Consider the following 25,452-nt stretch of genomic DNA (forward strand, 5'->3'; position numbering starts at 1 on the left):
CTCCACCTCATTGGTTAGAGAGCAGGGAATTTACACAGAACTATGCCTGGTTCTATTCAAGGTTATAAATCTCCCGCTTAGGAAACTAATGAACTTCCATACTGGATCAGACCTAAGGTGTATCTAGTCCAGTATCCCATCGCGGCCAGTGGCCAGATGCTTCAGAGGAAAGTGCAAGAACTCCAGAGCAGCAGATGTAAAATAATCTGCCCCTCATAAAGGGGTCATGCTGAGCCATAAATGTTTGAGACTAGTTTAATTCCTGGCACATGAGGTGTTATATAATCAGAACAACACTAGAGAGAGAAAATTAAGTTAGACACAAGAGATTACGTTGGGTAAAAGTGCTAAAATTTGAGTTACAATGAGATTAAATGAGAAAGAAAGGGATTGATGGATGGATAGGGATAGAAACATTTATAATGAGAAGTACAGGATGCCATCACTGGTAGCATAGAACAACATTAGATTAAAATATCTTCAATTCCCACCCCCTCATCTTTCACCTCCTGTTTTTCCCCTATCAAATCCTGACTAAACAGCTTATTCTGAAGGATTGTTTGTCTTAGCCCTGAGCCAGGAGCTGCTCCTTGGAGACCAATCCTGGCATCAGCCTGACTTCAGCATGATTTTACCATTACTCTAGCGCTGGGGCAGAGCACACAATGGCTCAAGTATGGGCAGCAAGAAAAGCAACAATGCCAGGTCGAGAGGTTAACGACAAGCCATGCGTGAGCAGTGATGCGGAGTCGTGTTTTCAAGTGAAATGAATCCATTGCCACCAGGGACATATTAAAACTTCACTGCAAGTATTGACTTAAAGCCTCAAGTTCCCTGGTTCGATCCCTAAGTGCTGCCTCAAGCCAAAAATGTGTTATCTGCTATAGGCAGATAGCCATGTGTCCATTTTTAGTAGCAAAAGCCACTACAGTATTGTGAAGTTTCCATGACTTAACCAGCTGGACATTTATGCTCAGTTGAGCATTAAACTAAGATCCTTACAAGTTACCAATACACTTTCCGTAAGGCATTTCCAATGTTATTGATTGCATCTCTTATTAATGCAAATGGAGAATTTTTTTTCCTCTGCAGTATTTTGCAATCCAATAGAATCACAGAATATCAGGGTTGGAAGGGACCTCAGGAGGTCATGTAGTCCAACCCCCTGCTCAAAGCAAGACCAATCCCCAGACAGATTTTTACCCCAGTTCCCTAACTGGCTCCCTCAAGGACTGAACTCACAACCCTGGGTTTGGCAGGCCAGTGCTCAAACCACTGAGCTATCCCTCCCTCAATAGCAACATAGGACATAAGAATCTAAAGTGAGACTGATTAGAATCTGACTAGAAACGAAGGTGAAACTGAGTAGCTTATTTTCTTCTCCCCAAATGAGAGAAAGGCAAGAAGTAAACAAACAGAACAAGCAGGAGGACCCAATCCTGCAAGCACTTACTACTAGGCACAGGGCTTAATTCTGATCTCAGATCACCTTTACATTAGTGTATCTCCATTAACTTCAGTGGAGTTACTCCTGATTTAGACGGGGGGTGGGAGAAGGAGGAAACTGATTTCAGAATCAGGCCCCATAGCATTTAGTATCCTCAATAGTCCTGTTCACTTCAAAAGTCTTACAGTGATCATTAAGCTTGGCAGTATCTGTTTGTAGCACTGGGTCCTTAGATTTTAAAACGTGTCTAGGTTTAAGAATTGCAGTGGCTACTTCTAACATGAGCAGTGAAGCTGGTTTGTTTTGAACGATTTAACCCCGTAGTATTCCGTTGTGTCGTCTGATTCTCACACAGCTGTTTTGAAAGCCCACATTACTGCCGCATGGCTGTGCTGTTCCTTTGACAGCAAATCCTACGTATTCTTACCCAGGCAATCAAGACTGTCTTTGGGTTGGCTCTTCCTTCTGGGAACAGGGGTTTGGGTAAAGGGCGGGCTGTGGGAAAAGACAGAAACACCTTATTGTTTCAAACAGATCCAGTGATCAGAATCGCGTCTGCATTCATTATACATCGATAATATATCACCTACTACTATTACATAGAACGAGGCTGGATGCACTGAACTCCAGACAAATGTACGATGCAAGCTCCTTTCATTCAGGCCCTGATCCAGCAGAACACTTAAGCAAGTGCTTAACTTTAACCAGGGGCACTCAGTGGGAACACTCATGTGCTTAAAGTTAAGCATGTGCTTTGCTGGAGAACTCCCTGTCCGACGTGTGCACTGAATGAGGTGGGGACCCTGTGGAAAGAACAGCACAGGATCCTGTAATTAGACTGTACCACAGTGATGCATATGCACAAGACAGCAGAATTAATGTCCTCATTTCTTGACAAGTGAGTGCTCAACTTTGCAACTTTCCTGGCCTTTTAACATCACTTGATGGGCATGGAATCATACACCGACACCCCTGTCTGCCACACTTGGTAAATATGAACCTATAGGGGCTCCCTTTTGCTGTACAGCTGGGAATAAGCTACTTGCTCCCTGCATTATGGAGAATCCTATGAGGTGCTGAGCACCAACAACTCCACTGAATCCATTGGGGAGTGGAGGGTGCTCAGTATGTTAGAGAATCAAGCCTTCAGGCTAAGACCAGAGAACAGATCGCTGGACAGGTATTCAGGCTTCCTGGGTTCTAGTCCTGGCTCTGCCATTGGCCTTGGGCAAGGTGCATTACTTCTCTCTGCCTCAGTTTCCCCATTTGTAAAATGGGGATAATCATAGTGACCTCCTTCATAAAGCGCTTTGAGATCTAATGATGAAAAGCACTACATAAGAACTATGTATTATTAATGGTTTTAGCTATGGAGAAAAATGGTAATTTTCATAAAGCATTTCTTAACAGCCCATGATAAGCTTTCCTCTCTTCCCCCCATTGGTTAGCCTGCCTTATCACCACCTCCAGATTAACAACAACATTGGACCACATGGTCTCAGATTCCAAGGTCAGAATTGAACTTGTGCTCATCTAGTCTGATCTTCTGTGTAACATAGGCCATAGAACTTCCCCACAATAATTCCCAGAGCAGATCTTTCAGAAAAACATACAATCTTGATTTAAAAATGGTCAGTGATGCAGGATCTACCATGGTCCTTGGTAAATTGTTTCAATGCTTAATTACTCTCACTGTTAAAAATATACACCTTATTTCCAGTCTGACTTTGTCTAGCTTCAACTTCCAGCCATTAGATTGTGTTAGACCTTTCTCGGCTAGACCGAAGAGCCCATTATTAAATATTTGTTCCCCAGGTAGGTACTTATAGACTGTGATGAAGTCAACCCCGAACCTTCTCTTTGTTAAGATCAATATATTGAGCTCCTTGAGTCTACCATCTCTAAGGCAGGTTTTCTAATCCTTTAATCGTTCTCATGGCTTTTCTCGGAACCCTCTCCAATTTATCAAAATCCTTCTTGAATACTGAGCACCAGAACTAGATACAGGATTCTAGCAGCAGTGGTCACACCAGTGCCAAATACAGAGGTAGAATAACCTCTCTACTCCCTACTTGAAATTCCTGTGTTTATGCACTGTAGGATCGCATTCTGCTCTTTTGGCCACAGCATCACACTGGGAGCTCATGTTCAGCAGATTACACACCACAGACCCCAAATCTTTTTCAGAGTCACTGCTTCCTGGTATAGAGTCCCCCATCCTGTAAGTATGGCCTGCATTCTTTGTTCCCAGATGTATACATTGAGCCATATTAAAATGTACATGGTTTGCTTGCGCAAGTGATCTAGCTCACTCTGAGTCAGTGACCTGTCTTCATCATTATTTACCGCCCCCCCCTCAATTTTTGCATCATGTGCAAACTTTATCAGTGATGATTTTATGTTTCCTTCCAGATAATTGATTAAAATGTTAAATAGCATATGGCCCAGAACAAATCCCTGCAGGACCTGTCACTTGATGACAATTCTTTGTTTATAGTTACTTTTTGAGACCTACCAGTTACACAGTTTTGAATCCATTTAACATGTGCCATGTTAATTTTATATCATTCCAATTTTTTATCAAAATGTTGTGTGGTGTTGATTTGTATTATGCTCATTACCCTCCTTTAAAGTATTTGCTCTATAATGGTAAAAATGTTTGCTCTGTAAATCTTTTTTGAGTTCGGTATCAACTCCTCCATTATCTTGCCTAGGATCGATATCAGGCTGACAGGCCTATAATTACCTGGGGTCATCCCATTTACCCTTCTTAAAAATTGGCACATTATCTTTCGTCCAGTCTTCTGGAACTTCCCCAGTGCTCCAAGACTTGTTAAAAATCAACATTAATGGTGCAGCAAGCTACTTGGCCAGACCTTTTAAAACTCTTGGATGAAGTTATGTGCAGCTACTGATTTTAAAATGTCTAACTTTAGTGGCTTCTGTTAAACATCTGTAAAAACTCCTGTGGGAATTCTGGGCTACTGCACATGTGCAGAATTCATGTGCGGCACAGAATTTTTCTCCCCCTGCAGAAAATACATTCTGCCAGAAAGATGCTGCAGTTAATGTCTTTTGCTCATCAGGGGTCACTGTAGCAGATGAACAGAAAGCAGCTACTCCCACAGGTGTAGATAAAGAAGAGAAAGAGGCTGTCTTCCTCACAGCATCCTGCCCATTGGACCAGGTCAGGAGGCATGGGAGATGGGGGTGGAGGAAGATGGACAGCATGGGGCAGATGGACCTGCTGGGGGGGAGGGTCCCAGACCGGGGTTCAGAAAGACTAGTGGGCCGGGGGACAGACTGGGGTAGGGGGCTGAACGGGAGTGTGGGAGCAGGACCACATGGTGGGTGGCTGAGTGTGGGCATAGGGACACATGGGGATGCAGGGAGGAGGGGTGGCTGAGTGGGGGTGCAAGGACACCATGGGGCTGGGGGGGATGTGGGCAGCTGTGCTTGACTAAATAAGACGCTAGGGGTCAGCAAGGGTCTGCATAGGAGAGGCTCCATAACAATTCCTCCCGGCCCAAAAAACAACCTGTTTCAGACTTTCACCCACACCCAACATCCCTCCAAGTTCACACCCAGGCTTCTTCCCAGCAATTACTTCCTTTTCCCTCCGCTCCTCCGTTACCTGACTCCCCCAAGCCTTTGCACTGCTTCTGAGGGGAGTCAGGTAACGGAGGAGTGTGGGAAATACGCTTCTGTATGTCATTTCAGTGCATTACTCAAAGTTCTGGATTCACATGCCTAGTAGGGAATCTATTTGTCAAAAAACAATTCCTGAATCTTGTTTGTTGTCTGTATTGACATAGTTGCTGACACATATTTTGAAATAAATGATCAAAATAATTGAAACTGGCACGATATTGTGCAATTTTGACAAAATATGCAGAATTTTTAAAAAATTGTGCACAGAATTTTTAATTTTTTGGTGCAGAATTCCCCCAGGAGTACTTAAAATCCATCAAGTCTTCATGCCTCTTCCTCTTTCTTCCCTCATCTCTCAGAGCCTCCACACCACCTCAGCAGTGCTGGCGCAAGAGCCTTCTCCTCTCAAGCTCCTGCCATGTGAACCAGTCATCCTATATCCTTTGATTTCAATTATGTTCCTCTGATTTCAAATCTCAGCAGAAAATAGCTTCTCCTCATTGTCTACAAGGTGTCTCTCGCTTTCTGCCTCATCTTGCTCTGATTATTTAGCTGCATTAGTCACTGTAGCTCAATGAAGCAGTTTGAGGTAGTGTAAAAAGTGTTAGTGTAAAAAAAATGCGATGCAGAATGACAGTGTATTGGGACTTTGATCAGTGGTGACTGCTGAGTTCAGACTGAGTTTTCATTCTCAACTTTATTTTGGACTCTCTTAGAAGGTCCTCAGAAAAAGTCCCTCTGAGGTGAAGTTACCTGGAAGGAACTGACACAAGAAGGCTTTAGGTCATGGAGCTGTGACAAGGACAGGTTTGGCTGTTTGGAGAAGAGTCTTTATACCAGTCTTTGCTCTCTCCTAACTCAGAGACCGGTGGGCCGGCACAGTTGGAGCTGGTCAGGTGTTAGTGTACAGAACATGCTGGCACAGAACTGAGTAACAGAAAGAAAGAGCCCTCACATTTTAATTCTCTCCTCTTTTTGCCCACACATGCAGGTTGTCCTTTCAGCCAATACCAGGCAATTGGAAACAACATCTGCAGCACCCAGTCAAGGGTCCAGTTCTGCAGCCATTACTCAAAGAAGTTGTCATAAACAGATAGCTAAGGGTTAATGTTTCTTTTACCTGTAAAGGGTTAGCAAAGGGAACCAAACACCTGACAAGAGGACCAATCAGGAAACCGGATTTTTCAAAGCTTAGAGGGTTCATGCTAGCTTCTCAGTTTATGAACGCTAAGGTTCAAGGTGAAAGAAACATTAACCCTCAGCTATCTGTTTATGACAGAAGTGCCTAGGCCAAATTCAAAGGGGATACCCAAGGTACTTTAGGCTTATGTACACCAGCTTGGCAACAAGATTTTTATCTCAGTTCCCTAAATGGCCCCCTCAAGGGTTGAGCTCACAACCCTGGGTTTAGCAGGCCAATGCTCAAACCACTGAACTATCCCTCCTCCAGAGATATTTATACTTAATTGTGAAATCAAGGAGGAGTGGATGGGCTGGGAGGAAGGGAGCCCACATTTCATGTACATTTGATGAAGAGCAATTGTGTGAGTGGAAATTATTACAAGGCACAAAAAGTCAATGGAGTGTAGGGCTGAGACAGCTGAAATGTGCAAAGTTGGAGCGCACGTAAGGATCAGATCGATACAAATCGGACCTGCTGTAATGCAATGCTAATATAATAGAGAGTCAAAACAGTCATGAGGGAAGAAAGAAACTCAGTGATAAGGAAAATAAATGGCTTCCCAAAAGAAAAAGACATCATATCTGAGACACTAACCTGCACTGGGGCAAGTTAGCTGTCACAAATGCACTGGTGGGTCTGGATTTAACTGGCAGCACTAATGACCTGCAGTCACTTAGCAAAATGTGTCCTAGCTGCTTCTTGCAGAGGAGCTTAGTTGTTTTTCCTATGGTATCCTCAGCACCTTTGGAGGTGTGGATGTCTGTCTGTGACTGCTCAATTTACAACACTGAATTGAGAACATACTCTATGGGTAGACAGGAGGCAGGGAGCAGCTAAGGTGATATTGATCCAGTGATCTAGAAATCCATAGGGATGAAAGGGGAAAAAGATCTTCCAAGAACCAGAGAAACTGGAGAGGGAAAAGGTCAAATAGGTTATCTAATCCCCTGCTGATGCAGGGCTGTTCCCATCTGTCCTTTGTTCAGTCCAGTATTATACGACTCAAGGCATGGTGCTTCCCTCACTTCCACGGGGAGACTATTCTGCAGGCTAACGGCTCTCTCATGTTAGGATTTATTTCTTGGTATTCAGACTAAATTTCCCTTTGCTTAGGTGCAGCCCATTTCTCCTAGTCATAACCCCCCTGGGACATCTTAAACAATTCTTTTCCCTCCTTCAGACACTTGCACTGGAAGGGCTGGTGGTTTTATTCATGCAGGCAAGCCCATGGTGGTGATGTATCTGACTTACCTGTCTATAGATCTGTCCAGGGACTGGCAGCTCCCAGAGAGTGACTCATCAGGACTAATGAAAGGTTCAAGCATCTTTGGACAGCAAGGAAAAGGGAAAACATTGACTCAATGTGCTGTAAACCCTGAATTGGAAAATCCTAATAGTCTGTTTTAGATAATCCTCCAGATCCTCAGCAGGTGTGAATCAGTGACTTACAGCAGTGGAGGGTCTGGCCCTGTACATCTGTTACCCCATCCAATAGGGGATCTCAAAGCATTTTGAAAATAAAATTCACTAAATCCTCTGACACAGTAGGGATGGAGACTATTCTTCTTCTCCATTATTATTTACCGATAGGGAAATCAAGGCACAGGGATTAACGTCCTGATTTCTGAATGTGAGCAGAGTCAGGGGGTGCTCCACATTTTCAGCACTTTTGAAAGACAGGGCAAACGAGACATGCCCAAGGCCACCTGTTAACCTGGGGCACACCCAGGAACAGAACTCTGGCCTCTTGATCCTCTGGTCGCTGCCTTTAATCATAAGCCCACCCTTCCCCTCTGTTGGTAAAGGGGTAACAAGGAGGTTAGATCAAGGAATATACTCTGCTCTCCCCAGCTCAGCGAGTCAATAAACGCTGTATGTTCATGGGCTCCTCGATGACACATTTTACTAGATTGTGTTAATTATATCTGACTGTTAACAACGGAGTTGTTCTCCTAGGTGGCTTAGGGAACGACAAAGGCTACACACACGTCCACTACCATGGCATTTTCTCCATGCCACCCAGTGGTGTTATAACAATCCCACTCAGTCCTTTTCATCGACAAGACACTTCACAACTAGTAACTAACACACACACCCCAGCACCCCTGTGAGGTCGGCGCTAGGCTCAGCTTTCAGAGGGGGGAGCTGAGGCAGGGAGGTTAAGGCTTGGAGCTGAGATTAGAAGCCAAGGAATTCCTCATGTCCCGTGCTATGCTTAGGGTACTAGAGCATGCTTCTCTTTCCCTGTGATGTTTCTATGGTTACCGCTATTTAACTGGCTGCCATAGCAACACTTGTTTTGACAGGAGAGGCCCAATGAAAACAGTAACTCCCCCTTCACACTTCTATCCCAAAGGCTGATGCATTGCAGCAATCCAGCCAACGAGGAGATCTCCGTCCTTTGGGACCCATCGTTGCCACCCATGCGATGGCCACAGAGGGTCAGTGGAGAGCAACGGGAAAGTCCCCAGTGTGCAGTCCGTCATTCCCTGGATCCCCAGGCTCCCACCACTAGCAGGCCAGCTGCCCCCAGAGTTACAACCCCCAATTGTCTCCTGGGGGTAACAACTATAGGCAGCCAAGTCACCAGAGCGTAGCCACCTCTTGGGTGGGGAGTGGGAAGGGGCAGTGGCCGGCCCACTGTACACTGCTGGTGGGAGCCAAGACTAGAACCCAGGAGTCCTCAGCTAAGCAGTGAAGCATGGGGTCACATCCTCAGCTGGCATAAATCAATGCAACTCCATTAAAGTCAATGGCCACATGCTGACTTACATGTGCTGAGGATCTAGCTCCTCCCTTCACTTTATCTAACCCTAATCAATGCAACTCAGAAACCATTTACAAACAGTCCAAGCCCAGTGTTTGGCTGTTGGCTGCTAGGCGCACAAGACATCTGTGCTCAGCTGCTGCCAAGGCTCCTCCAGAGAGAGCATTCAGTTTATTAATGGTCATATAACAAACCTTTGAAAACATAACTTTGTCATGGAAACCCTGGCCCAGCCTTCCTGCCTGTGTCACTAGCAAAGGCCATGATAACGCAGCAGACACGCTTCTTCCCCTATGTCCTCTCTGGTGGCAGTATAAGAGCATCCTATTTCTGAAGACATTTATCCCCTTCTTGACATTTTGAATGTTGTCCAGAACGTGTCATAAGAAAGGGCAGCACCGCATCCCTCCCATGTGGCCAGTGCTCACCAGGGCTGCGTTTTCAGTTTGCAGGGCTCTAAGGCCCTGATCCTGTGAGGTGCTCCATGCAAGCAGACCCCTACACCCACATACTGTCCCACTGACTTCACTCGGGCATTGGGATCTATCTGCATAGGGAAACTTGCAAAATCGGGGTAGAGCAAATGGAGAGGGAAGGAGTGGGGCGTAAGTTGCTTTCTCCTCCAATTTCATTACGGCTGAAAATAGTGGGGCCAGGAACCATATCTGGATCTCACACAGATGTGGGAAGCAGGGAGGAGAGCTCAGCACTTCCACCCCCTCTGCAATCACAAGGAATGAACTGGAATGCTCTCACATCGTCTCAGCCCCCAGCCCATGTTTGTCATTCTGGGGGACCATAATTAAGGTTCTGATTGCAAACAAAAGCTATTTGCACCATATATTTCCTAATGGTTTTGATACGGAAGTGTGGTTTCTCCATGGTTACATATACCCCCAGTGGCCTATAAGCTTCTGTGATGAACTTGCTTATCACATGCTACGTATTGCAAAAAATCTTATTACCAGTTGTGCTAAGCTAAGCTTTCTACTAGACCTTGCTTAGACCTCAGCCTGTTGCCAAGTCGAAATGTCCTCCGATTTGCCTTTCAGTGTCCTACATTACTGAAAGCAACCTTGCACATAAAAATATAAACTGTGCTTGCCCCTTCAGGATCAGGTCCTGGGTCACGGGTCAACACCTAGTAACTCTCCATTGCTCCACCTCTGGAGTAACGGAGCTCACTCTGGGGGTTGTAATGATCTGATTTGCCTAATGCTGATGATACTCAGCTCACACACGCCAGCTCCACTTACATTCTGGTCCATAGTCTCAGGGATGAACTCCCCTTCGCTGTTAATACTGGTGTAGGAGCCCTGCCGAGCGATCTGCTGCTGTTCTTCAGGAACGCTCCCCGGGGGTGGAGAACTCCGGCCCGTGTGCAGGGAACCTACAAACACAGAATCGCTTGTAAAGAAGAGAAGGAATCATCACTGCCCGGCCCTGGTGCTTATTGCTAGACCCAGCCGGAGCTAGATCTCTGGGGAGGAAAGGATGCAGGGCCTGGAGAATCCATGCTACCATTCAGATCATGGGGTCAAAGGCTTTCAGAGCAGGCACTGTCTTTTTAGCTGTGTGGGGCTGAACAATGCCTACTGGTGTGGGGCCCCACTCCCTGGCTGCCCCACCCCTAGGTGCAACTGCAGTACAAACAACAATACTAACACAATACTAAAGGAATAGGTTTCTAAAGCTTAGCTGTAATACGCAGAGATGAGCACAAATCCAAACCTCTAACCCACAGGTCCCCTGAACACTGGGGCAGTTCAGCCCTGGATCGAGTTATGGCGGCTAAGGCCCAGATCTTCTACAATGAGGAAAGTCTGATGCTCTTGGAAAATCGACCGCCCTCTGCTTTGTGCGCATTTGCTGTGCAACACTGGACAGCCAGGTGCACCAATAAGATGTATCTTAAAAACCAGCTAAAAAAATACCCAGCCCCTCTCCTGCTGACCTCCTGATGTTTCCCTAAGCTCAGAGGTCCTAGAACCAAAAGAACTTTGGGAAGGAAAAGATCCAGATAAATGATCCGAGTGGTCCCTTCTGGCGGTGGATCTATGGCTCTATGAATAGGCACCTAGTTCATCTCGTACTTGATGCAGGGCTACCCTCTTCTGTTCACTTCTTAGACCCCAATACTGTGACTGACTCCGCACTCTCAAATCTCTACAGACACATGGTGCCCCACTGAAATCAGGGGGGCTCCTCATTAGCACAGAATCCACCTGCACGCATCTCTTTGCAGCCCTGATCCTGCAATGTTTGATCCAATCTAATTTTAAACGTCCCAGGTGCTGGGGCTTCTCCCTTTTCGCCCTGGGAGACAACTCCAGAGCTTCACAGCTCTCGCTGTCCGTTTTCCATTTTGTCCCATTATTTCCTGAGTCATGGTAAGCAATCCCTCCACAGCTTTAATGCTCGCTCACACCATTCCAATATCTGCAGACTATTCCCATGTATCCTGGCTTCACCATCACTTGGCCAAGCTGCACAGATGGAGCTCTTTAAATCTGTCCTCGCTCCTCCCCTATCTTTGTCACATTCCACAGAACTCCCTCCAGACCATCAATATCTGTCTGGTAACAAGATGCCCAGGGCTGAATGAATATTTCAAGTGTAATGCACCAGAGGAGGCTCTATCCCCATCCCTGTCCCCAGATGTGATGCCAATACATCCCAAAACCGCACTGATCTTTGTTATCAGGGTTGATTCAAAGCCAATTTGATATAAGATCTGTAATAATCCACTGGTGTTTCATAATGGGCCAACTTCATCTCTGGTGTGTAACTCCACTGACTTCAGGAACTTGCTTATTCACAGAGTCTCTGAATGTCCTTCTCCTTTGTTTTAAACAGATGTAAATCAGGAGTCACTCCTCTGAAGTGCTAGAGGTCACCAGATCAGGCTCATTGCATTTACATCTGGGATACATTTGTTCCACTGTAAAAGCAGCACTGGAGGTGGGGGGTAACCAGTCCAGATCCCTTACTAGGATTTGAAAAATAGTCATATGGTTTTGAGACAATTCTTTTCCCCCCATTCTCTTCCCCTCACAGATCTCCTACAGGAGAAGTACACCGTGGAAAAAACCCCACACCAACCAAGAAAGAACTAATGCCAAGACCCAGGAGAGAAAACACCTCCAGTTATTACAGATCTCATATCGAATTGACTTCAAACTGGCCCTAACAACAAAAACAAATGAGAAACACAAAGCAGTCTCTTTTCTCTTTAAAACAAGAATGTAACCATGTAAGATCTCAGTTTCCTTGAATAAACCAGATCCACAATATTATTAGCCAATTATTTGTTTAGCACTGCTATAGCAAACACCAAAATAAAGGCAGTCCCTGCCCTGAAAAGCATATAGATTTCACACACTGGGATTGTTGTGTCTCAGTTATGTTGGGAATTTCTTTTATTTCCCCTGTTGCGAGACAGGGCTTTGTGCTGTTGCTACCATTTTTCTCTCTCCTACAGGGTTCTTTCAAAAGGAGTCTAATACATTGGAACTTTACAGCGCTGCAACTTTCGCGCTCAGGGGTGTGAAAAAACACCCCCCTGAGCGCTGCAAGATGCCGCGCTGTAAAGTGTCAGTGTAATCAGGGCGGCAGCGCTGGGAGCACAGCTCCCAGCACTGCACGCTATACCCATAAGGGATGTGGTTTACAAGCAGCACTGGGAGAGCTCTCTCCCAGCTCTGCGGCTCTGACTACACTCACACTTCAAAGTGCTGCCGGGACAGCGCTTTGAAATTTCTAATGTAGCCATATCCTAAGGATCTGATCCTATAAAGATTTACATACCCTGAGTTTAACTTGAAAGATGGGAGTAGCCCCCATTGAGTTAAATAGAACTGCTTGCAAGTATGAAGTCTTTGCATGATTGCATGCAAATCTTTGTAGGATGAGAGCCCTAGTCTGTATAATAACTCCTTGCGATGGCATTTACGGACCCCACATGGAGACTAAGGGAGCGAGGGAGGGAGAAGTACCAGGCCAAAAGGGCCCCGCCCCTCAGCAACAGCATTATGCTCCAAATAGAGGAGCTGCAGAGAAGGGACTTCAGTCAAGCAGGGAAGGAAAGTGAAGGAGAGGCTGGCTAAAAGGAGGATCGCAGTTTGCATCTTCTGGGGACAAAGCGATCCACAAGAGAGAGTCTGGACTGGGGGTAAGACTCAACTGGGAGGGACCCTTTTCCCTCCCCACCGAGGGAGATAACTGGACACTGAGAGGAGAGCTCGGGAATGCTCAGGTAACTGACTAAGCTGCTGGGACTGATTGGGGACTCCCAGCTGGAGGAAAGCAGGCTGAGACCATGTCCCAGCGCAAGAGAGAGCACCCTGGGGAGGCTGGTCAGGTGCACCAGAAAGATGTAAGAGACATTCCAGGCCTCTCCCCCAGGAGCCCTGGTGGGGAGGTGGCTTGGGTCCTCCTGCTTCTCACTCCCGCCTACATGTGTCTGTGAGAACTCCTGAGCACTGGGAGATTGACAAGCCAGGGCCTGCCGACCTGAGTGCAACTCCCTACAGGGTGGAAAGGCTGTCAAGCCATGGCCTTCCCACTAGGCCTGCTGGCCTCTGAGTGAAACCCGCTTCACTCCAGCTTTGTCTGACCTTCCAGGGTTATGACTTCTGCCACCAGATTCAAGGGGGATAAGAAACCTGACACACTCTTCCAGGACAGGCAGTAATTTGGATGAAGGGGCCTCTCACTGGAAGGAGCTTGGTACAGACTGGGCGAGGGAGCCGTTGTGGCAAGACTGTCCCAGTGGATAAAGTTCAGAGGAGCTGATAGGAATGGCTCGTAGTTTGACACCTACAGTGGTGGTGTGTACTCCAAGGCACGAGGCATTTCCCTGCAGCCCTTGCTCTGCATCCCTACACCTTTTTCTTCGACTGTTTGCAGAAGTGACTCGAGGCTTGAGAGTAGGGCTTTCTGGGCAGAGGGAGGGCCCTGCAGAGTCAAACTCTCTACTCCCATGGATCAGGTGGAGCCACCATCAGAGCACAGTGCAGCCCCAGCACTCCCCCCGTTAACGAAACCAAAGCACCACTCAGCATCACTGTGCTTTATTCAGCAAGGATGAGGATGGAAATGGGGGCAGGTGGGTTGTGATCCACTAATGACAGAAATTATGTTGTCTAATGTATCTATAGGACTCAGATAATACAGCAACAGACACCTTAGACAGATTAGGTAACCTAACCTTCATCCAGAGAGATCAAGAGGGAGGGGTAGATAGATGGATAGATAACTCTGGCCTTGGGCTGGTCCAGCCCACCTGTACAGGTTGCTCAATAAACCATACACCTGTAAAGGGCAAGGTAGAAGGTGGAGCACCACTGCTCTTTGCACTGGATTTCGGGTGCTGAAGAAACAACAGCGGTGCCAAGGACAGAGATCAGGTGCCCTAGAAGCCATCCTATCAGGCTTTTCCTCCACCTCTTGAACTTGATGCACTAATTCCATCTCCTCCTGGCTCAGATACCACGGGAAGGAGCAGGCGCTCAAACATTAGCTTACAACAAAAGCTGAACTCTTGGGACCTGATCCTTAGCGGGTGTAAATCATCGCAGCATCACTCAAGTCAACAGGCAACTTGCACCAGCTGAGGATTTGGCCCTGAATATTCAGCTCACTTGACTTAATCTGAGAGGAGAGCGAGCTAGGATCTCCCTCTGTTTTACACACAACACAACACAAGGCTATTAAGCTTGAGGCTAGAGTACAGCATGTCCTGAGCAGGGCCAGCCAAGCTAGCATGGAGATTCTGAAAACCACTCCTGGCATTTGCAGGGATCTTCCATGTTCCTTTCCATTCAGTTTTTTTTTTTTCTTAAAGAACTTTTCATACAGCATGTGCAGAAAGTTTGTGGTGTTGCACGTACAGCTAGGTCCCCCAGTGCCAGGCTTGGCTCCCCTCTGCCTAAACGTTCTTTGGTTTAATTCTCCCTCTGCTTAAGCAGGTCTCAAATCTTTACCAATTGCTTATCTGACAACACACCCTCCCCTGGCTAAGCAGAGATCCAGAAAAGAAAGTCTGTTTCTATTCGTTTAAAACAAGATGGGTGATGACTGCAAAGGGGTCATCAAGCGCTGCCTACGCTCACAGCTGCAAGTTCCAGAAACTGAGGGCCCAGCCCTGGGCCAATGTCACTACAAAACAAAACAAGGGACATTATGCAAAGATCTGATGTTCATTAGAGTCCCAGCTGTGACTCAGGGACTTAGGATGCAGCTGCAAAGGAGTCCAGGGTTTAAGGAGAATGAGGATATGCTGAGATTAATAAGACTGCGCTTTTCAGCTTGGAAAAGAGATGACTAACGGGAGGGATATGATAGAGGTCTATAAAATCATGACTGGTGTCGAGAAAGTAAATAAGGAAGTGTTATTTACCCTATCACATAACCCAGGGGTCACCAAATTAAATTAATAGGCAACAGGTTTAAAACAAACATAAGGAGGTACTTAGTCACACAATGCATAGTCAACTTGTGGAACTCTTTGCCAGAGGATGTTGTGAAGGCCAAGACACTAACAGGGTTGAAAAAATAACTAGATAAGTTCATGGAGGACAGGCCCATCAATGGTTATTAGCGAGGATGGGCAGGGATGGTGTCCCTAGCATCTGTTTGCCAGAAGCTGGGAATGGGCAACAGGGATGGATCACTTGATGAGCACCTGTTCTGTTCATTCCCTCTGAAGTACCTGGCATTGGCCACTGTCAGGAGACAGGATACTGGGCTAGATGGACCTTTGCTCTGACCCAGTATGGCTGTTCTCATGACAGACTGTTCCAGCCTCTAGCTCCTTACATACTACAGGCCAGATTGTGGCTGCTCCTGGGCACGCTCACAAGTGAGGAGGAGGTCAGAGCGAGCACTTCCCCTCCTGCCCCTCCTTGTACACCTGCATCTCACTGGTCAGTGTATCCTACGTGTCCCTCTCAGTGCCAATCCACAGAGGACTGAGTCTGTCGCAGCCACACCTAGACAGCCTCGGCTCTTCAGTTCAAGCTACAGAGCCTTACACTTCAAGCTCTGAAATCCTCAGTTCAATCCCCAGTGTGTCAGCAAAGATAGCAGCTGTCGGACACCTGCACGGAATCTGCAGTCTGCTTTCTGGATCGCAAGACGTTTCACATGCTGGCTGGGATGTTACATATTCTAAAGAGAGGCCAGGAGATGGCCTGGCCCCTACCATCTTGCCAGCTGCCTGACAATCCAAGACGGACAGCACGGAGAGGGTAAGCAACACCTGGAAAGAACCGCATAGGGCTATCCTGTCAGCACCCCAGGAGGCATCCTGCCTGGTCAGCTTTTGGCACAGAGAATGCCTGCTGCTGGTGTGGCAAAGCCCTGCAGCTCGTCTATGGTATCTGTGGCTTAAAAATGCCCTTTAGCTATGGAAAGAGACTATGTAAAAAATCAGAACTCATTGGAAACTTTTCCATTCACTTTTTGGTTTTTTTTCCTGGACAAACAATTGGATTTTAGACTAATGTTTTTTTCAAAAGGCATCTGCTCTCCTCAGAGGTGGGTCCATTTTTAACATTTGCAATTTCTGGGTGTGTGTGGGCAGGGGGTGGGAATCGAAGTTTTCCACAGAAAATTGCAATGAAAACAACAACAAAATCAGTTTTTGCTGCATTTTTTTGGGAGCGTGAGAGTATTTTCTGTCTAGCTGTGGTAGAACTAGTCCCTTTTCCTCAACAGATCTGCTCCCTCTGGATGGATTCAGACTCCCTTCTGCTTGCTCCCGTTAACATAGCAGAGCCAGCACAGCGAAAGAAGAGGGCGCTAGGGTTTGTTCCTTCTCCTGTATCAACAGAACCATTTACTAAGTTCCAATCAATCACATCTCCCTGTTATCGGCAGTGGGGTTGCAAAGATGGAAGCGAGGCCAAGACAGGACCTGTGGTTCCTTTGTCACTGACAATGACCTGCAAGGAGGGATATGCTCAGACTTGGCTCTCAAAAGTCAGGCTGACTCTGCAAGGCAGACAGAAAACACCTTCCCATCTTCTCCCCCCCAAACCATTAAATTGAGCAATTTTTGGAGACAAACATTTAGAACACTCCTCAAGTTGTCATGTTCACAGAGTTGCTTTGCAGAACAGAATCTCCCTTGAAAATGTACCTGGTTCTGCTATGGAGGTGCGACTCGCAGCTCCATAGTTAAGGCTGAGGCGAGATTTCCCCTTAACCTCACTCATCTCAGTCAACACTGAAGCAAACACAAGGCAACATTTTGCAACTGGAAGTGAAGGACAATGTAGCCAAGTGAAATGCCAATTATCTAAGCTGGAATTTGGCCAGGGCATCAGGCTCAGTAATATCCCTACTGGTGGAGAAGAACATAAGAACGGCTGTAGCGGGTCAGACCAAAGGTCCATCTAGCCCAGTATCTGTCTACCGACAGTGGCCAATGCCAGGTGCCCCAGAGGGAGTGAACCTAACAGGTAATGATCAAGTGATCTCTCTCCTGCCATCCACCTCCACCCTCTGACAAACAGAGGCTAGGGGCACCATTCCTTACCCATCCTGGCTAATAGCCATATATGGACTTAACCTCCATGAATTTAGCTAGTTCTCTTTTAAATGCTGTTATAGAGTTGTTAATGACTCGGGATGATCAGACTGTCAGGGTTACACCTCATCTGAAAAAACAGCCCCTCCATCCACGCAGGGACTCCTACCCCCTCTGATTCAGAAGGAAAAAGCAACCTGCTGTATTGCTATATTGCTAACACCTCCATGGAAGACCCAGGCACTACAGCAAGAGGTCTCTCCATACTCGTGTTGACCCAGAAACCGACGAAGTTCCAAACAGAGTTAAGATGGCCTTCTGGTAAAGGCAGAGGCCTGGTTCTCAGAGGATCTCAGTTCCAATCCCAGTTCTGCAACAGACTATAAGACAGTGGTTCTCAACCTATTTATCATTGTGGGCCTGTGTTACCCGACCCACACGTTGAGAACCACAGTGCGTCCCCTTCAGATACTCCCCCACAGACCCCTTTGCCCAGTGCCTCCTGCCCAGAGACTCCTCCACAAAGTGGAGCCAGGAATGGAGCTTTGGGCGGGAGGCCTGGTGACAGGGTCCTGGGCCCTGTTCTGTGGGGCCGGGCGGCAGCTACAACGTGGGGCCGGATGGCAGAGCAGCCAGGCGGCAGCCTGGACCCCAACCCCAGGGCAGTCTGGCAGCCCCAACACCAACCCCAGATCTTCTGTGGGGCCAGCCAGGCCGGCAGCCCCAGACCCCACCAGATTCTCTGCGGAGCAGACAGCCTCAGAGCCCACCATGTGGGGCCAGCCGGTGTCCCCAACCCCATCGTACCATGCCCTACCCAGCCGTGTAGCCTGGACCCAGTGGCACTGGACGGTCAGCTGGTTGAAAACTGCTGCTATGGGCTATATACTGACTCTCTGTGCCCTTATTCCTGCAGACCTAATAATACTTCCTTTGCCTGTCTTGTCTATTTAGACTAAGCTTTTCAGGGCAAAGACTGGTGGGGTCTCTTACAAAGCCCAGTGGGACCCCATCTCAGTTAGGGCCTGTAGATGCTAGTGCGATACAAATAGTAAATAATTAAATAATAATAATAATAAAAAAAAAGCCCAAGGTGGTACGGCCTTAAATCTGAGTGAGTGCCCTACATAACTAGAATCCTCCCATTAGTGCAGCTATGTGTGGGCTCAGTTCTGCCATCTGCACATACACATTAACTCCCAATGCCATCACTGGAATTTATGGGCATGTGTTAACAGTTTAACATGCCCCAAGAAAAGAAGCAGAGATGTTATTCACTTTAAGTACAAGAAGTTCCTACCGAGGCTTTGTGCAATAACATGTATTAACGCATGTGTTTCATTCAGATTCATCCAGAGACTATGCCAAGCTTTGGGCAAACACTCAAGAGCAGCATGAGCTAAAAGAACCCCAGCAAATAAACATGACAGAGCCAAATACAGATCTTGTATATGCACACACGGCTCCCTTGACTTCCACAGGGGTTGTGCATGGCTGTCCTGGGGTGGAATTTGACCTAATATAGGAGAACATCTCAGATAAACCACTGTGCAACATTTCAACAAGCTGCAGCCTATATTGTCTAACAGCACATACCGTGCGAGTGAGAAATGGTAAATCCACAGGAAAAGATATCCCTTTGCTGCAATGGTAAAATCCTTTAGCACATAATATTGCAAGTTCTCTGGAGCAGGGAGGTGGGGTCCTAGCACACTGGGGCCCTGATCCAGACTGGGATTCTGGCACTACTTCTATATATATTAAATAATCATTTGGATTAAACCAATAGGGTTCTCTAGAAATTACATTATAAAGTAACCCATAGAATGTAGTGGAGAATGCTCCTCTGCACAGAATTTTTAAGACCGCCTATAGAATGTAACAGAGATTTCTATTCCTGGTATAAGATTCTCTGTGCTGGTTTACTAGATCTATGCAAAATATACCATCCTCTATTAAATCCTAAAGGATTTTCCATAAAGGTCTTATTAACAATCAAGAGGAGTCTAACAACAACACTTTTCACCAACGATCTCAAAGTACTTAAAAAGAGGAACAATTTCAGAGACAGAAACCGAGGCAGAAAGAGATGGAGACTTGTCCAAGGCTACAAACGTCTGTGGCAGAGCCAGGAACAGAAACCAGGCCCTGTAGGCGCTGCACAGGTGGACTGAGGGCCAGAAGGCTCATGGCCTAGTGTTCAGAGGCTGAAGATGAGCAATTGGAGTGTAAAGGATGTTCTGTTTCATTTGAGTAGCACTTCACACACATTCATTCTCACAACAACTCCAGGGGGGTAAGTACCGTACCAGGAATCCCCTTCTACCATGTGGAGCAAGAGAGGTTCACAGGCACATCCAGAACAACAAAAGGACACAAATTCTCCTCTCACACTGGTGAAAATCTAGAGCAATGCACTGAAGCCAGCGGAAGTGAGAAAAGAATTATTGGTTTCATCCCAGGGGCAAAGCTGGGATTAGAACACAGGAGCTGCCGAATCCCAGCCCACTCAGCCCCGTTATTTCCTTCTCGTTGACAGAAGAGAGTGAAGCAGAAGGCAAAAGTAAAGAAAATGGGAGAGAACAGTTAATGCAAAGCTTTGAGAGGGGCTGACTTCCTCGGGTTCTGTCCCAGGCCTTGATCAAATTCGGCAGCACTGAATTAATTTGAATCCTCTGCAACTAGATACATTTTCCCTTGGAGTCTGAAACCAGGAACCTCTGCACTTCCCCCGGCTCTTAAACAAGATAACTGACAGCACTTCTCTTGCATCCAGGCAAGGCAGCAATGAGCACATGAGCTCAGCTGGCACAACCTTTCCTCTAGGCTGAGACCCAGACACTAGCTGCACTGAGCCTTCAGTGCGCTGGCCAGATGTAAAAATATCAGGAGACAAGGATGAACCACAGGGATAGGGGCTACAGCCAGCCTGCGAAGAACCAGCGCTGGCATGCAGTGAACCTGAGTGCGTCGCATTTCACTCACCTGTTGAATACTTCCGCGTCCTCTCAACGTCTTTATAAAGGGACCCCATGATGTCGCCCATGGATTTGGATATTCTCATCTCATGCTGCTTACTGTTGTTGGGCTGGAGGAACTGCGGATCAAAGGAAACTGTTACACTCTGCCCCAGGGCAGGGGTTTGTACCTTTCCAGACATTCCCATAAAAATGACATTTGGTGACAATCACCATGTTTTCTGGTTACCAAATGAACTGAATCAGGGAGACTAATAAATGAACAAACAATAATACATATTAATCTAATATCATAAAAGACAAATCAGATCTTATTTAATAAGGATAAATAAAAATATGAAACAGGACTTGTAGTTTGTTTCTGGTAGCACCTACGATGTGTTATTTCCAGACAGAAAAGGGAGGGTTCCTACCCCAAAGGGTTTACAATCTCAGGCCAATGGAGCCGGAACCAGGGCTGTATCCCTCCCACTTTTTGAAAGTGGATGGGCCGGGCCCCTGGAGTCCCCTGGAAGACGCATGGCGTGGATGTCCTGTCACAGGATAGACACTTGCCGTCTGTCTCAGGGATCTATCAGACACCTATTGCCATAGTGCCCAATCCTGCCTCGCAGAAAGCACTACATTAAATTAAACAGCTGTGCCAGCAACAGCATATACACCGACCTGCCAACAGGGCAGATTTCAGAGCAGAGACGTACGAGCGGAAGATGGTCTAGTGACATCAGACAGCTACAAGCAGACACCCCTAGGACAGCGTCTCTCCTTTCCATTCCCCCCCATACGACAACAGCACGACTCACTCTGCACACAAAAGAACAAAGCAAAGGGCTCACGTTCGCTTTCCTTGGAGCCTTCACAAACACCCTCAGGCTCTTCAGAGAAGGGCTAAGGTCCAAATGCTCCACTGCTCGGTCCAAGTCTTCCTGGGATTTCAGTGGGATCAGGAGCTGGAAGGGATTGAACAAACACCCATAGCATGGTAGGGTCACAAACTGGGTAAACAAAGGAAGCAAAAACTTTGCACCACGCACAGAAGGCTTGGGAGGGAATGGAGAGTCTGGATGGAAAACAAAACCAAAGCACCCCTGAGCATTCAGGGGCTTTAACCTTTTCTTCAAGATACGATCCATGGAGGGACAGGATAAAATTACAACAATGCTCACAAAGAACAAAGAACGTCTGAAAGCCGCATCAATAATCCAGCCAGTGGGAAGGCCAGAGAGCTAAGAACAAAGCTTATCAGTCGTCAGCGGCTCCAAACTACTGGCATTACAGAGACCCCTGGCTGTTGAGGGAGATCTTCCTGGCTCCCCTTCACTCTGAGTCATTGGACCCCCATATGCTTCTGATACTCATCTTCAAGTCAACTGTGCACATGCTAATCAGCTACAACGCTTGGGTTGCTCATGGGGACAAAGCTATGGGTGGATGCTGCTCAGTCTCAGTGATCTAAGGCCTTGTCTACACTGGGCAATTCTTTACCAGTGATGCCAAGGTAGCTGCATTAGTACAAACACCACGTGTATAGAGGCAGAGCCAATATAAGCTGCGATCTGCACCACCACAGCTTACTTTGGTCTCAAGCGGGTATAAATTGGACAGATAAATTCAGTTTATATCATCTTAGCCTGTGCACACCATGGGTTTGCACTGGTGCAGCTACCCTTGCGGCTGGGCACCAATGGGAACAATCAGGGCAAATCCCACGTGTAGACAAGGCCTAGCTCCTACATTTGAAATATGAAAATACCTCTCTCCACCTGAGCCAGCGGTTCAGCTCCCAGTAGGCTCCATTTAGCCTATCAGTGAAGCAAATCCACTGAGTTTGCTGCGGGCAAGACAACGCCCTGTCTGTGTGACACGGCTACAGGTCCCATGTTTGTTTGTTTTGGTAGAAGCCTGGATCTACTGCGGTGTCTTTAACCAAAATTTCTGCTCTCTCACATTGCTATGTGGAGTGTCATGCCCTGCACATCAGCTGCTACTCTCCAACCCCTAAAGTAGCTGCATTTCAGAGGTGCCTGGTTAGTGCCCTTTTCTGTTACCCTGGGCCAAGGCTAAACATCTACTTCCTCCAGCCTGGGCGTGCTCCACTTAAGAGCAGTGAGCACAATGCCTCCCTCCATCTCCTGTAGGCTGCCTGCGGCGCTGAATTCATCGAACAGACCAGACCTTGAGTCTATGAAAGAATGCAGGGTGACCAGCAGTTCAGCCTTCCAGAGATGCAGATCACCTATGGCTCCCAGTAACTTCCTGTTGACTTTAGTGGGAGCTGCATGTGCCCAGCACCTCTGGAATAGATGGGCCAGTAGTTCATGTGATCATAGACCACCACCTAGGCAGGCACAGCAACAATCACCACCAGGTCAGATCAAAACCCACTCAGCAAAATGTTAGGAAAAAACCACTTATGGCTCCTCACTGGAGACTGTACCTTATGTACTGTTGCCTTGGGGGTCTGGCCCGGCCCACAGGTAAATACATCACTGATTGCATGCATGCAGTCTGGGATAAAGGCAGTAGAGCGCACACAGGTGAATGAGAAACTGTAGGCACTGGCCAATACAGCTGAGATTTCAGTCTGGGAAACTGCTAGGGTTGCGGCAAGAGGCCAAGACCCACAGCTTTGCTACGTACCTTTCTATCTTAGGTACTTACATGGCCCTCGTTACCATAGTACAGATGGGGAACTGAATCACAGAGAGGCTAAGACTCAGATTTTTAGAGGTATTTAGGCATCTAATTGCCATTAAAAATCTAGGCCTAAATGACTTGCCCAAGGTCCCACAGGAAGTTTGTGATAGAGCAAGGAACCGAACCCAGATATTGCACATTTCAGGCTTGTGTCCTAACCCCTGGACCATCATTCCTTACCGATTCTAGCTGGGATGGATAGATCCATCCAATATATTGCTTGACCTCACTGAGGTCAATGGGAATTCTGCATACGTGTCAAGTGGAAAAGCTACCCATAGTGTCTTGTAATCCCAAAACACTGATTACAATAAAACCAAATCCGGCTCTCAGTTGTGGGTGCATGCAGGTTTATTGATTTCAGTGCAGCTGTGTAGCTAGGAGCAGAATCCACTTCACGTTTAATTTCTGCTTTATAATGCTTGAGGCGGCCTCAATGCAAAATGCACAGGGCAACGTTCCATTCTTACACTTCCCCTGGTTTCCTCCAAGAGTGGAATTTGGCCCTGAACCCATCAGGTAATTTTATAAACCCGCCCCCCCCCCCCCTTCACCCAGTTCCTCGCATATTTTCCGAACTGCATTCCCTCGGCCACTGCTCTGAACAAAATGTTCTGCAGGTCACCATGTCTCCTTCCACTACCACATCATTAATCCATTCACAGGCCACGCTGGGGACGCCAAAAGCATCAAGCTGAAATTGCCCTTCTCTGGAACAGAGTGAATGCAGTATTTAGCTTGGCCTTACCAATCACCCACGTCTGGCAAGTGGATTTTGCTCCATTTGGCATCTAGGCTGCTGTATACATGGATTCTGGGAACAGGGTTCTATGAGACACTAAATATAGCCACACGCGTACGCACACAGCCTAGGCACTAATTGGCAGGTTGCATGCTCCGTAACCGGGCTGCAGCTTTGCTTCTTCCGTCTATAAACAGAGTAACTCCGATGACAGGTAGGAAAGTGACGAGCTTGCAAGTCCTCCCTTCTGCACTCGTGGATGGCATGCCTCATTTTCTACTGTTGGGGCTACTGGCCAGTCCACTGCGCCTTACCCAGATCTAAAAAAATAACTGAAAAGGGGTGAGACTATTCACTTATTATTTATACCACAGTAGCACCTTGGGACCCTGTTGTGCAAAGTGCAGTACAGACACACGGGGACAGACCGTCCTTGCTCCCACTTAAATAGAGGAGACATACAAAAGGGGATCATGGTGGAAACAGTGGCCCAGTGAGGTGAAGCAATTTGCCTAAGGTAACACAACAGGACAGTGGGAGAGCCAGGAACAGAACCCAGGTGAAATGCGGCCACCTCTGGTGAGGAATGAAGCAACTGCTTAACAATGCTCAGGGATGTCACAGCTCAGATGAGGATAGACTACTGCATCCAACTGAAACCACGGGGGGATTCAGGCAGTACGTTCTCATCTGAGTCAGAGTTCAACCAGGATAACGTCCCTATCCTGGTAAAAAAGGACAGTCAATGGCCACAGACGTCGCTTCTGAATCTCATCTGACCACTGGCATGTCCAGCAATCCAACACCCCTTAGCACTATGTTGGGATCAGCCCCACATTGGGTAGACTCACACACCACTCTGCATGCATTGGGCCAACCCCTCTGATGCATCTGTAACACTTCCAGAGCAATCCCATTGATTTCATTGCACCTGTGTCCACAGGCCTTTCAAAGGGATACATGTCACCAAAGCAGCCTCCTTGTCTCATTTACCTATTATGGCTTGTAAGTGTGTTTGAACAGTGCTTAGCACAATAAAGGCCAATCTGTTTTTTGCCTTTAGATGCTACCACAATACAAACATTAAATACTAACAACATATAATAAAGGCAATGTTCTGTCTGCATATGAAGAAAAGGCCAAAGGCTGCTCAAAATGAAGTGGAGTTACTCTAGATTTACACCAGTGTAATCGAGAACAGAATTTGTTGCCAGAACACACTATTAGCCCAAACACGGTGTGTCATGGACAGCCTTTCTGTAAGTTCTGTTTCATTGGTTTATACTATTTGCAAGATAACACTCGGATGCATAATGCCCTGTATATCAATGGGTGCAGATTTTCACATACAGACGATTTACAGAAAGAAAAAGAAAATCTAAGCCCATTCTTATGCTTATAATTACTTATTAGTTCTGAAGTAGCAGCACCCTGTGGCCTACTCAGGATCGTGC

At 46.9% G+C, this 25,452-nt stretch overlaps 1 protein-coding gene across 1 annotated transcript in view; it reads right to left on the reverse strand.

The window, feature by feature from the left end:
* Nucleotides 1–25,452, reverse strand: part of LOC116827890 (mitogen-activated protein kinase kinase kinase 3-like) — a 111,661-nt gene that overhangs the window by 14,401 nt on the left and 71,808 nt on the right. Inside the window, exons 6-10 of the mRNA XM_032785735.2 lie at nt 21,396–21,509; nt 20,567–20,678; nt 10,305–10,438; nt 7,533–7,606; nt 1,875–1,942 (exon numbers count right to left, since the gene is read on the reverse strand). Coding sequence (XP_032641626.1) covers nt 1,875–1,942; nt 7,533–7,606; nt 10,305–10,438; nt 20,567–20,678; nt 21,396–21,509 — 502 coding nt within the window. The remainder of the gene's footprint in view (nt 1–1,874; nt 1,943–7,532; nt 7,607–10,304; nt 10,439–20,566; nt 20,679–21,395; nt 21,510–25,452) is intronic.

This window comes from Chelonoidis abingdonii, chromosome 2, assembly GCF_003597395.2.
Source record: "Chelonoidis abingdonii isolate Lonesome George chromosome 2, CheloAbing_2.0, whole genome shotgun sequence".
In the NCBI taxonomy this organism is placed as follows: domain Eukaryota; kingdom Metazoa; phylum Chordata; order Testudines; family Testudinidae; genus Chelonoidis; species Chelonoidis abingdonii.